Consider the following 13,809-nt stretch of genomic DNA (forward strand, 5'->3'; position numbering starts at 1 on the left):
AAAGCATTTTATCCCATTCTATGAATTGTTTTCTGGTAATTTGTACAGGTAAACACTGAAATAGGTAAAGAAATTTTGGTAGTACGTTCATTTTAATAGCTTCAATCCTTGAACTAAAACCAAAAAAGGGAATTAAGTTCCATCTGGTTAGGTCCTCTCTGATTCTTACAGTTAGTGGTTCGAAATTCTTTTTCTGTATTTTTTCTGTGTTTTTTGTTAAGTGGACACCTAAATATTTAAATGATTTTGTATGCCATTTTAACAAGTAAATGTTTTTAATTTTAGAAGGGGGATTATAATTGTATAAGATTATTTCTGTTTTATCAATATTTAATTTGTATCCAGAAAGCGGGCCAGAATTCTGAAGTTGTTTCATAAGTTTGGGTATAGATTCGGTTGGGTCTCCAAGATAAATTAGTATGTCATCTGCATAGCAGGCTATTTTGTGTTCTATTCCTTTTATACGAATACCGTGAATTGTTTTATCTTGTCTAATGCTTTGTACTAATGGTTCCAGATAGAGCGCAAATAGCTGAGGTGACCATGGGCATCCTTGCCTGGTACCCCTTTCCAATATAAGTGACTTTGATAAATAACCATTGATCTTTATTTTGGCAGTCGGTGTATCGTAAAGTGCTTGTATACTTCTAATTATAATTTTGTGAAAGCCAAATTTGTGTAGGACCTTATAGAGATAGGTCCAGCTAACTGAATCGAAGGCCTTTTCAGCGTCTAAACTTAAAACCATTGCTCTTAATTTGTTTCTCTTGATAGGGTTCATAACTTGCAATGTGCGCCTAATATTGTCCTGTGTCTGACGTTGACGAATAAAACCTGACTGATCTTGATTTATTAGGTTGGGTAAAAATTCTTCCATTCTTCTGGCCATAATTGCTGTAAATAGTCTATAATCGACATTTAATATTGATAAAGGTCTATACGATCCACATTCTAACTTATCTTTGCCTTCTTTCGGTATAATAGATATAACGGCATCCTTCCAGGATGGGGGAACTGCTGCGTTCTTTAAAACCCAATTAAAAGTTCGGACTAGGATAGGTATTAGTTCTTTTTGAAATGCTTTATACCATTCCCCAGTAAATCCATCCGGTCCTGGGGACTTGTTAGATTTTAATTTAGTAATAGCCCCTTTCACTTCACCTGCTGTTATGTCTGCTATCAGTGTTTTATTTTGCTCTTCAGTAAGAGTAGGTAACTCTAGTGTATCTAAAAAACGATCAATCTCTTGGGTTCTGTCTTCGGGTATTTTTGAGTATAATTTTTTATAAAATCTTTCAAAAACATCTTGAATGTTCTCTTGTTTGGTTTGTATAGAATTGGTCATAGGATCCCTGATTTTGTATATTGTTTGATCTGTTTGTTGTTTTCTTAATTTCCATGCCAATACTTTCATAAATTTAGATCCATTTTCATAATATTTTTGCCTGGAGAAAATGATTTTTTTCTCTATTTCTTGAGTACACATCATATTGATTTCATTTCTCTTTCTTTTTATTTGTTGTAATAGTTTTGGGTCCAGCCTATCTTTATGTTCTCTTTCTAACAATTTTAATTGATGCTGTAATTTGGTTAACTCCTGTTGTCGAGTTTTCTTTCTTAGCGAAGCCAATGCTATAATTTTACCTCTTAATACTGCTTTTGCAGCATCCCACAGTATGGGAGGTGTGACTTCTTCATTATCATTATTTTCTAAATAGCAGTGGATCTCATTCTTAATATTTATTTTAAAAGAGGGATCATTAAGAAGGTTCAGGTTAAATTTCCACAGGGTATCCTTAGGTTTATAATCTAGTTTTATTATTAGATAGATTGGGGCATGATCACTAATATCTATTATTCCAATATCACATCTTTTTACTCTGGTCCTATCTTTATTAAACATGAGGAAATAATCTATCCTGGTGTAGGCATTATGTGGATGAGAAAAATGCGTATAATCTTTAGTATTGGGGTATATGTCCCTCCATACATCAATTATGCCAATATCATTCATCAATGTGTTAATCTTACGTTGGATGAGTTTATAAGTTGTTTTTTTGTTTGAGGAGTCAAGTTCAGGCTGTAGATGTACATTTAAATCACCTCCACAAATCAATATGCCCTTTGTTTCGGAGGCCATAATTTGAAAAATCTTTTGGAAAAAAGTAACACTACTACCGGGTGGGGCATAAATGTTAAACAAAGTAACATATGTTCCATTCATCACTCCATGGATAAAAATAAACCGACCCTCTTTATCAGCATATTCATATTTCTTTTCAAAAATAACCTTATGAGAAATCAAAATAACAACTCCTCTCCTATGCCCTGTATGGTATGATGAGAAATAGATCTGAGTAAATCCCATTCTTTTTAATTTTTCATGCTCCGTGTTATTCAGGTGTGTCTCTTGTAGATACACTATATGAGCGTTTTCTTTTTTCATTTTGCTTAAGATTTTTTTCCTTTTGACTGGGTTAAGTAAACCATTGACGTTGAAGGAAATTACTTTTACTTCGTTATTTGTTATGTCTGTTCAGTATAGTATCGACATCTAAACGATAGTAGAGGCACAGTCCCTGGTAAAACAGTATATAAACAAAACAGAACAAGAAAGAAGAAAAAAAAAATAATAATAATAATATCTTAAGAAACTGACAAACATATTCTGCTTCCAAGATAGAGGTCTCAAACATATGACCCTGTAACAAGTTGTTGAGTGGCGTCTGGCATGGAGGGGAAACCTCCTCTTCCAAGTGGTGATCGGGGCCCTCCAGTTCACCGTCTTTGCGCGATATATAAAAGAACATACCTTTCGTGTCCGACGTAATGTGCTGTCATTCAGTAATACCAGGAGAGAAGTTTTTTTTTTTTTTTTTTTTTTTTTCTTGCAGTCTCATATTATCTTCTATATGCCTGTAGGCGTTCCCTGATGTCTGTCGATCTCGGAGCCTTTTTACCTCTTGTCTTCTGCTTTGAAACAGTCTCCCAAGACGTGTGTTCGAGTTCCATTAGTGATTCCATCGGCGATGTTTTTTCCACGCGGAACCCTCTTTTCACCATATCCAGGTATGCCTCTTCAGCTGTGTGGTAGATGTAGGTCCCATCCTCATAGAACACACGAAGTCTTGCTGGATAAGGGGTTTGGAATCGAATCCTCTTCTCTTTCAGCACTTTTTTCACCTCCGAATATTCCTTCCTTTTTTGAAGAACCGCAGGAGGATAATCGTGATCGAAGTAGATTTTTTGTTGGCCGACAAGAATATCTTTTTTCGCCCAGGCCTTCCGGATCACTTCTTCTTTCATTTTGTACCTGAGGAACTTCACTATAATCGACCTGGGTCTCGCGTTCGCCCCGGGTTTGGGTACAAGTGCCCGGTGTGCTCTCTCCACATACAGTTCTGTATCCGGAGGAAAATCCAAAGTGTCTCGCCGGAGTTGTTCAACGTAGTCAGTCATGGAGTTTCTCTCTGCGTCTTCTGGCACATTATATATTCTTATATTGTCTCTTCTTGACCTGCCTTCTTGATCAATCTGTTTGCTTTCCAACTGCGCCTGCATTTTTATCATTTTTTGCATGGTCTCTTCCACGTTTTGCATTCGTGTGTCAATTTCTTCAATGCGATCTTCTGCGTGACCGATTCTTTGGTTTGTTTTGTTTAATTCGATCTTGATTTCATCCAGCTGATGATTGTTCACTTTGCGAAAGTTTTGAATTTCCTCCAAAATTCGTTCCAAACTGATCTGTGTGTTATCCAGGTGTGACTGCTGTTGATTAGCATCTTGTTTTTGTGCTAACGCATGCGTTGCGCCAGCTGCTCCTTGCGATCTATCTTCAGTTTCTAGAGCCTCTGAGTAGGTTTTCCTGCTCTTCTCTCTTGTTTCCATTGTTGTCCCACTATAGTTTGCTTTGAAGAGTTATATATATTTTTTTCTAAGGGTTTAGTGAGACTAAATATAAATCGTCGGAGGAGACGATGAACTATGCTGCCATTCCCTCAGTCGCCGTAACCGGAAGCCTTTTCAGGTCACTTTGAAGGTAAAAAGTGTTAGTCCTAATAAAATTATCATGGAACGAGTAGTGATAAAACTAATAAGTGAGCATACTGTACAGCAGCATCATTCGAAATATGGCTGCAACGTGAATATAAACCATAAAGGGATTTTGATGTGCATGCAAACATGGTAAATTACTGAATATTCAGTATATGTCAATGTGCAAATTGAGTGAAAAAAAGAGCTGAAAAGTTAATTTTACATACAATATACATAATAAAGTAATTAACTGTCATTCTGTAAGTAAATGGAAGTGTGTGTTACAGTATGTTGAAGATCAATAATATGATGTAGCCAGCGTGATGTAACTCTATACCTTGTCATTGATTGTAGGACAGATCTGTATGCAGAAGAACCGGTAAGCAACCACAGGCAACACACACAGTAGAGCTGTCAATGCAACGGTCAGCCACACGTTGGACTGGTTAAGACAATTCCGGGCAGTTCCTGTAAAACACACCAAACAAATAGTATGCACTCTATTCACAAGGTGGTACAGGTGGTCTTAAAAACATTAGTTTTGATATTGCAATATCAAAAATCAATTGTAACAAAAATGCAAAACAGCTACATACAGGTCCTTTCTAAAAAAAATTTGCATATTGTGATAAAGTTAATTATTTTCCATAATGTAATGATAAGAATTAAACTTTCATATATTTTAGATTGATTGCACACCAACTGAAATATTTCAGGTCTTTTATTGTTTTAATACTGATGATTTTGGCATACAGCTCATGAAAACCCAACATTCTCTAGATTCTAAATCTTAAAATCTCAAAAAATTAGCATATATTGCAAAGGTTCCCTAAACGTGCTGTTAACCTAATCATCTGAATCAACTAATTAACTTTAAACACCTGCAAAAGATTCCTGAGGCTTTTAAAAACTCCCAGCCTGGTTAATTACTCAAAACCACAATCATGGGTAAGACTGCCGACCCGACCCTGTCCAGAAGGCCATCATTGACACCCTCAAGCGAGAGGGTAAGACACAGAAAGAAATTTCTGAACGAATAGGCTGTTCCCAGAGTGCTGTATCAAGGCACCTCAGTGGGAAGTCTGTGGGAAGGAAAAAGTGTGGCAAAAAACGCTGCATAATGAGAAGAGGTGACCGGACCCTGAGGAAGATTGTGGAGAAGGACTGATTCCAGACCTTGGGGGACCTGCGGAAGAAGTGGACTGAGTCTGGAGTAGAAACATCCAGAGCCACCGTCGTGTGCAGGCGTGTGCAGGAAATGGACTACAGGTGCCGCATTCCCCAGGTCAAGCCACTTTTGGGGCTACAGAGAAGCAGCACTGGACTGTTGCTCAGTGGTCCAAATTACTTTTTTCGGATGAAAGCAAATTTTGCATGTCATTCGGAAATCAAGATGCCAGAGTCTGGAGAAAGACTGGGGAGAAGGAAATGCCAAAATGCCTGAAGTCCAGTGTCAAGTACCCACAGTCAGTGATGGTCTGGGGTGCCATGTCAGCTGCTGGTGTTGGTCCACTGTGTTTTATCAAGGGCAGGGTCAATGCAGCTAGCTATCAGGAGATTTGAGCACTTCATGCTTCCATCTGCTGAAAAGCTTTATGGAGATGAAGATTTCATTTTTCAGCACGACCTGGAACCCGCTCAAAGTGCCAAAACCACTGGTAAATGGCTTACTGACCATGGTATTACTATGCTCAATTGGCCTGCCAACTCCTGACCTGAACCCCATAGAGAATCTGTGGGATATTGTGAAGAGAAAGTTGAGAGACGCAAGACCCAACACTCTGGATGAGCTTAGGGCCGCTATCGAAGCATCCTGGGCCTCCATAACACTTCAGCAGTGCCACAGGCTGATTGCCTCCATGCCACGCCACATTGAAGCAGTCATTTCTGCAAAAGGATTCCCGACCAAGTATTGAGTGCATAACTGAACATAATTATTTTATGGGTGACTTTTTTTTTGTATTAAAAACACTTTTCTTTTATTGGTCGGATGAAATATGCTAATTTTTTGAGACAGGGATTTTGGGTTTTCATGAGCTGTATGCCAAATTCATCAGTATTAAAACAATAAAAGACCTGAAATATTTCAGTTGGTGTGCAATGAATCTAACATATATGAAAGTTTAATTTGTATCATGACATTATGGAAAATAATGAACTTTATCACAATATGCTAATTTTTTGAGAAGGACCTGTATATTAAAGGTTCAAACATTCACTGATGCTCCAGAAGGAAACACGATGCATTACAACTTTGAACTTGAATTTGAAGATCAAGGTAAATTGTACTTAATTTGTCTTCTGGGAAACATGAAAGAATCTTCTGTTGCTTCCGAAGGGCAGTGGAAAAACATTATATTTATAACATTTATAACATTAAAAACTTGATGCCAAGTTTGAGCGCAGAATCTTGGGACATGTGGTCTCCACCTCACAGCCGGTGGAAAAGAATCGGGATAGGACTCATGTTCATGGATGTGATTATTAACGTTACTGTAGTATGAAGCAGAGCAGGACAGAGTGTTGTGGGAGCTAAGCAAGGCCGCTGGAGCGATTGTTGAGCAACAAACGTCTGGCGATCAGCGGGACTTTTATTATGACGGGACAGTCGCGGGCGCCATTTCCGCTTTTCCGTTCATGAGTATGAGGTAATGCTGTTCTGTTTATCATATTGGATACATTTAAGTGTACTTAAAATTATGTTATGAGATTACTCTATGCGTTCACTCGGCGGCTGCTGTGACACTTGTTCACACTGCAGTAAGTTTCTGCCAAATAAAACCGGAAACCAAGAGTAACGTAGATATGATTGACAATTGACAGCGACTCCCTCAGACGTCCCGGCTAATTGGTTAAAATAACTATTTTCTCACAATTTACAAATAGTTTGGGATAACATTTGGGATATTGTAAGAACTCAACTGAACAAAATATATAACACTGGCCTAGTGGTTTTAGGATATTTTACTGCAAAAATACTACATAGTGCACATTTAATGCATCGTGTTTCTTTCTGGAGCATCAGTAAATGTTTGAACCTTTTTTAATAGAACCTTTTGAGTCACTCAGTTGTCTTCAGTGTTTAAAGATGGATCTCAAAATCAAATAGGCAAAAGATGCTGGAAAACCAAAGAATATGCAGGGCCTGAAGCACATGGGGCAGTTTAACTGCCCAGGACAAACACGGGACTCATGAAGATCATCACAAAAAAAACAAAAAGTATTAAGTATTAAGAATCAAGGGTTCATAAACTTTTCAACAGGGTCATTTTTTTAAATTCAGCAATTGTTTGTCTTGTATACTACATGTAAATATATTTGATGTAAAATGTAGTCAAAAAGTACTAAATAATAAAAACAAGTATTTTGTTTTAAATTATTCACATTTTCACATTCTACAGGGGGTTCACAAACTTTCAAGCATTTTGTATTTTTGTTACAACGGATTGTTGACTGTGTGAACCCAAAAAAATATGGTAAAAATAAAAAAAACAATTATTAGATAATGCAAGTCCTGCTTACCAACAAATGCAAAAGAAGATGGACGTAACCGGAAAAGTCCATCAGTATACATGGCGAAGGTCAATATAAAGAACATTCCTAAACTTCCCCATACGTAGAGATGGTTAACAACAGTCCAGTATGAGAGGTCCAGCCCCAACTATAAGGAAGAGCAGAAATTAGTGAAAAATAACCATCCAAACAAATTAATACACACACACACCTGCAATGCAAGGTTAAACTGACCTGCACACACACGGTGACGGTGAGGCAGGTTTGAGTAATCAATGCAAATGACTGATAGTCTGCACCATCACGCCCGTCATTTCTCGCTGTGTCATATATAGCGGCATAAGGCACAAAAAACAGCACCAGAGAGCTGTAACAGCTGTGAAGTGCACACATCATGAAGGCACGTTTACTGAAGTACTGGCTCAACTGCCCTGGCACATACAGCTGAGGGAACTCGAGACTCCAGCCAGCATTCACATCCTGAAGAAACATAAAAAACAATATTATGTAATATTTCATTTCAATGAACCAGGCCAGTTATTATAGCCATATAGTATGCTAGAAGGTCCCATTAATCTCTTCCCATTCAACTCTCCCATTCAACACACAAGAGAATGATGACATATTTTAGTGTTTGTTAATATAAAAAGTCTACTTCTTGTTTTAAGTCTAAGTCAAAAACTTTTTGTTTGAAAAAGCAAATAGTCCATGTTGAAATACTTTTTTTCCATTGTATCTCATTGCTATTTTAATATGTTGTAGCACTCCTGCATCATATTTTATTATTATTTAGTTGGTTTTATTGTTCAAATTTTACTTAATACTGTATTTTGTGTGTCTTTTATTTTTTCTATAGTAATGCACATTGGTCAACTCAGGTTGTAATTAATCATGCTATACAAAAAACATTTAAAAATGCCAAAAATATGTTCCTTCACAACTGTGTGGTGTAATGTTTTTATACTGTACAAACTGTATATTCTGTCCACTAACCCTACCCCTAAAACTACTCATCACATAAAACGTTCTGCATTTTTTAAATTTAGTATGTTTTTCAAGCCATTTGGTTTATGAGGACACTTTCATACATATTTTTTTCCTTATAAACCGCATATACCTGTACACAACACACACACACGTTTGTTTTTGTGAAGTGCGGGGACATTCAATAGGCATAATGGTTTTTACTGTACAAACCGTATTTTCTATCCCCCTACACTGCCTCTGCCCCTAAACCTACCCATCACAGGAAACATTCTTCATTTTTACTTTCTCAAAAAACTCATCCTGGATTTATATTTTTATATGATTTATAAGTCTTATAAAATTGGGACATGGGTAATGTCCTCATATTTCACCCTCTCCTTGTAATACCCATGTCATACCCATGTCATTATACACGTGTCCTGATATATCACAAAAACAAGCACACACACGCACACACGCACACACACACACACTACCTGGTCAAACAGACTCATTCCCAGAACAGGCAGGGCAGTGTATACCAAATTATACAAAGTGATGAAGCCTTCATCATACACAGTCTAGAAAGAGATGGCAGAATTAAAAATGATTTATACATTTATATTAAAGGGTTTTTTACAAGGGTTTTTCGTTTTTCAAGGGTAATTCCACAGAAAGAAGAAACTGTTGAGACTGGCTCACCTGAGCGGAAAAGCCGCAAAAAAATGCGTACCAGAAGTGCACAAAGGTAAAGGTGAAGTTCTTATAGAAGAAGTAACGCAGGAACTTGCACATGCGCAGGTATGACCAGCGCCCATGTACCAGCAGGAGGTGCTGCAGGAAACGGAACTGAGCAAAAGAAAAGTCACTAGACAGCACTGCCTGCATCCCCTCCTGACCGCTGATGCCCACACCAATATGAGCCGCTGCACAGAGACAATAAGATTCATATCAAATCAAATCAAATAACATTCTTTTCAACTAGCTTAAGAATCATTAACCATTATTTATTGCCACTTGATGGAGGCATATATCATTTACATAATTTGGTGAGAGGACATTCGCCTAGAGAACATTTTATTGGGCATTTTATGAATAAATAATAAAATAAATAATAAAATTAGGAGTACACTAGCATATAAACTTTAAACACTAGTGTTGTTAATGTTTTTAATTAAAACTTTTAAAACCTGTTTTCTGTAATTGGAAGCTGAAATAAAAGATATATAAATATTAAAGAAATTTAAATTTAAATGAAGAAAATAAATAAAAATAACTGAAAATACCTGAATACGTTAATAGTAAGTACTAAAAGGGCAAAAAAATAAAAAATAAATACTAATACAACTAACTAATAAAAATTACAAAGCCAAACTAACATTAAAAGGGAAACTAAAAATATAAAATATTATATTTATTATATACAAAAAATGAACCATAAATACTATAATAGAATATAAATGATACTAAACACTGCAATGCTATTGACAACGATTAAACCTTTTCATATTTGGTCTAAAATGCCATTTTGTATCATAAGACAACACAACGGAGTTCCTAAGGAGGTTTATTTAATTATTAATCCAAATTGCTGTAATGCTGAATTTACCTTTAATCATGCTCACATCATTGGCTCCATCTCCTATGGCTAGAGTGACCGCTTTCTTGTATTTCTTGACGAGCTCCACGACCTGAGCTTTCTGCAGAGGAGTCACTCGACAGCAGATGACTGTCTTGCACATGCACGCCGTCCGCAAAAACTCCAGCTCCATGTTGCTCTCCAGAGCGAACGCCTACAAACACAAAGATCCCAGACACAGATACATTACAGTAGCTGCGTTTACATGGAGCACTGCAATCGGTTTAAAAGTCCAATCCGAATGAAAATGCTCCATATAAACACTCAATCGAAATAAAAATGCCCAAACCGAATAAAACTGTAATCAGTTTGAGAGGGGTGGGATAAACCTTTTCATGAACCGATCAAACGAAAAATGTAACCATGTAAACGACCTGACCCGATAGGCCTTTTTCACAGAACGCTGACACGCACTTCCGGTTCAGCGCTGTTGTGTAAAGCGACTTCCGGCGAAAACAACAATGGCTGAAGCACTTTTCAGTGTGCGTCCTTATATAACGCGATGTTCAGCACGCGCCTTAAACAATGAACGCCGCGCTCACACGCAGGATAATGTTGAGAGGTAAGTTAACTTTTCTGAGGGGTAAACTTTTTTATTTCGTAAGAAGTTATGAAGATAATGTTGGCATAATGACACAGACATAGCCAGGCTACATCCTCTCATCTTGACAGCGTTTGTCCCAGGCACTTTTTACTTCAACTACGCCTGACAGAAGAATTAATTTTATTCTGAGATGATTACACTTTACAACAAATAAATAGCTTTTATAAAACCGTATCCTGGTGGCCGTTGAGAGTTGCTATGGCATCCGTGAACACATTTCAGCTGCTGGAGAGGACAGCGTCGACATTTCTGAAGCGGCAGACAAACTGCTCTGTGATAGCGATTTAAAGTCAGCACATGTAAACCCCAGATCGGTTTAGATAACATCTCATGCGGTCTCATGTGAACAGTCCACTAAATCTTTCAATCAGAATTATTTAATCGGAATGACAAAAAAGTGTGCATGTAGTGGCTAGTGTTACACAGTATTGAGCAAAGTAACGTGTTACAATATTATGTTACTCCCAATAAAGGTAACTAATAGCATTACTGAGTTACTTTTTATGGAAAGTAATGCATTACGTTACACAAACATAAATACAGAAAATTAGATGGATTTACTCTGGACAGTCACACTCATCTCAGTGCCAAGGGCAGCTTCACATTAGGACATGAAGAAAGTATAGAGGAGGGAAAGAGACTGTTTCTCACCAGACTGTGTCCATTTATCACCAGTCCATACTCTCCATTTACATTTTCATCCAGAACCACTTTAGGAGTATTACCCAGGATAATCTCAGGAATAAGAAATTTATCTTGTTCGATATCAGGACACATCTTTAGTCGGGCATCCCTTTTGAAAAGAGAGACAAAAGTAAATATAAGAACAACAGAAATTCAGTAGAAACGTACACAAAAATGTCTAAAATCAATAGGAGGAAAAGGAAATTAAGGAACCATGCAAAACATGATTCTTTCACACGGTAAATTTCACTGAGATCCTCTAAATTTCCCTATTTTTGGACGGCCACCAAAAAGAGGAATGTCGGCTCCGCCTATGTGTTTCAGCACATGATACATATGATGTCATCTGCATGAGGTCTATTACCTCAGCTCTTGTCTGACCTCCTCGGGTGAGTTAGATGCGACGGTAAAAACGTCATCCATCTCCTCCCTCAGCAGGTTACATGAGTAGCCGATGTTCTCAGCGGTCTCTGGAAGAGAAAGACAGACAGCACATGACATTTGGTCATTTATCATTAAAGGAACTTAATTAACAATCCCGCCAAACATGAACACAAGCACACACACATGCCGGGTAATTATTACATTACATAATATTATAAATGACACAAGCACTAGATCATTACATTACATAACTGAATCATTGCATGTTCATAATGCAAAACATAGAAGTTTGAGTTTAAGACCAATGCAGTCTTTGGGAAGTGATTGTGTTCCTTAAAGTTTTGGTTCACCCAAAAAAATGTCATTCTATCATTAATTACTCACCCTCATGTTGCTTATGCTGTTGACGCAGTGTAAACGGTGCATTGTTTCCAGAACGCCGGCTTACCATTGGCCGATGCTGAGCACCACGGGTCTTGTGCATGAGAAGTCATTATTTTAGTTTGTTTTTTGCGCACAAAAAGTATTCTCGTCGCTTTTATAAAATTAAGGTTGAACCACTGGAGTCACATTGACGACTTTAACTGTGTCTTTACTACCTTTCTGGACCTTGTGAGTGCTCATTAAATTGCTGTCTATGGAGTGGTTAGAAAGCTCTCAGATTTCATAAAAAATATCTTCATTTGTGTTTTTCGAAGATGAACGAAGGTCTTATGGGTTTTAAATGACAAGAAGGTGAGTAATTAATGACAGAATATTCATTTTTGGGTAAACTAACCCTTTAATGCCTTCATGAGATGCAAAGTACAGTCAAATACTTAAACTACAATTTAAAACAAAATTTCACAAACACTGGAATGTGAAAAGGGGTCACAAATAGCAGAAAGAAATGGAAGAATTTTAGAATTAAATAATGAAGTACCTTGTTTGTCCCCAGTGAGCACCCAGATTTTGATTTCTGCTTTGGCCAGCTGTTCAATGGTCTGAGCAACTCCATCCTGAAGTTTATCCTCTATGGCTGTGGCCCCAATTAACTACACAAAAACGACAAGAGGAAGAAGAAATGACAAGCCTCACATTCTAAAAAACTGCTAGTATTCAGGGTGAATTAAACAGTGTGTGGTGGGGGTCCCCCCTATAGTCAATATGTGTGCTGGCACATTGATATGTACATGATAAAAAAAGAAAAAGCAAAGCAAAATAATGTGGGGTTTTTTTTTTTCATTCTCGGGACTAAATAAATCAATCAATCAATATTGAAAATGCCTCTCATCATATCATATATTTTAAGTTAATACTAAAAATGTTTAAAATCACATTTTAATATCTTACATAAGCTAGTCACTTGATTTGACACAAAAGGATGGTGCTGTATACATTTAGAATAGTGTGTGTATACCATCATGTCTTTCTCTATCTCCTCATATAGTTCGTCCAGTTTCTCTTCCCGATCCTCCATTCCCACGCTGGACTCATGGTGGCGCTGTTTCCAATCTGAAAAATATTCCTCATCCAAATCCTTATATGCTAAAACAAGAGTCCTTAACCCCTCGCCTGCAAACTCCTACAGAGTCAGAGAAAAAAAGACTCAATCACAATCAAATATAAAGTTAATGGGCAAGATGTGTACTAGTATATTTAACTCTGTGAATGACAGGCATTCCAATTGTGAGGAACTCTGCAGAGCTTTTTATGTGGTTCACTTGCTTAAAGGGGTCATGAACTGGCTTTTATTTATCAACTTATTAGGTCAACTTATTACATTTGTGTGGTTTTTACATTCAAAAACATCATAATGAATAAGTAATAGGCCGTTTTCTACCTTGGTTGAGCCTCTCTCTTGGACTTGGAAGTAAACGCCCACTGCTATGATTGGATTGGAACAATTGTTCATATTATAATGAGTTTCGACTCCCCCGTCAGTACACGAGGGGAATCGTACGTTCAATGTGGACAAATGGCAACTGTAATGATTCGCCCATCC

At 37.3% G+C, this 13,809-nt stretch overlaps 1 protein-coding gene across 3 annotated transcripts in view; it reads right to left on the reverse strand.

The window, feature by feature from the left end:
• The window catches only part of atp8b5a (ATPase phospholipid transporting 8B5a), a 48,635-nt gene that overhangs the window by 5,031 nt on the left and 29,795 nt on the right, over positions 1–13,809 (reverse strand). For all 3 annotated transcript variants that reach the window (XM_067439335.1, XM_067439336.1, XM_067439334.1), the window contains 10 exons: positions 13,225–13,389; positions 12,748–12,859; positions 11,806–11,911; positions 11,409–11,550; positions 10,124–10,307; positions 9,217–9,440; positions 9,012–9,095; positions 7,783–8,028; positions 7,558–7,696; positions 4,373–4,503 (listed from right to left, as the gene is read on the reverse strand). In XM_067439335.1, the coding sequence (XP_067295436.1) occupies positions 4,373–4,503; positions 7,558–7,696; positions 7,783–8,028; positions 9,012–9,095; positions 9,217–9,440; positions 10,124–10,307; positions 11,409–11,550; positions 11,806–11,911; positions 12,748–12,859; positions 13,225–13,389 (1,533 nt within the window). The remainder of the gene's footprint in view (positions 1–4,372; positions 4,504–7,557; positions 7,697–7,782; positions 8,029–9,011; positions 9,096–9,216; positions 9,441–10,123; positions 10,308–11,408; positions 11,551–11,805; positions 11,912–12,747; positions 12,860–13,224; positions 13,390–13,809) is intronic.

This window comes from Pseudorasbora parva, chromosome 3, assembly GCF_024679245.1.
Source record: "Pseudorasbora parva isolate DD20220531a chromosome 3, ASM2467924v1, whole genome shotgun sequence".
Taxonomy (NCBI): domain Eukaryota; kingdom Metazoa; phylum Chordata; class Actinopteri; order Cypriniformes; family Gobionidae; genus Pseudorasbora; species Pseudorasbora parva.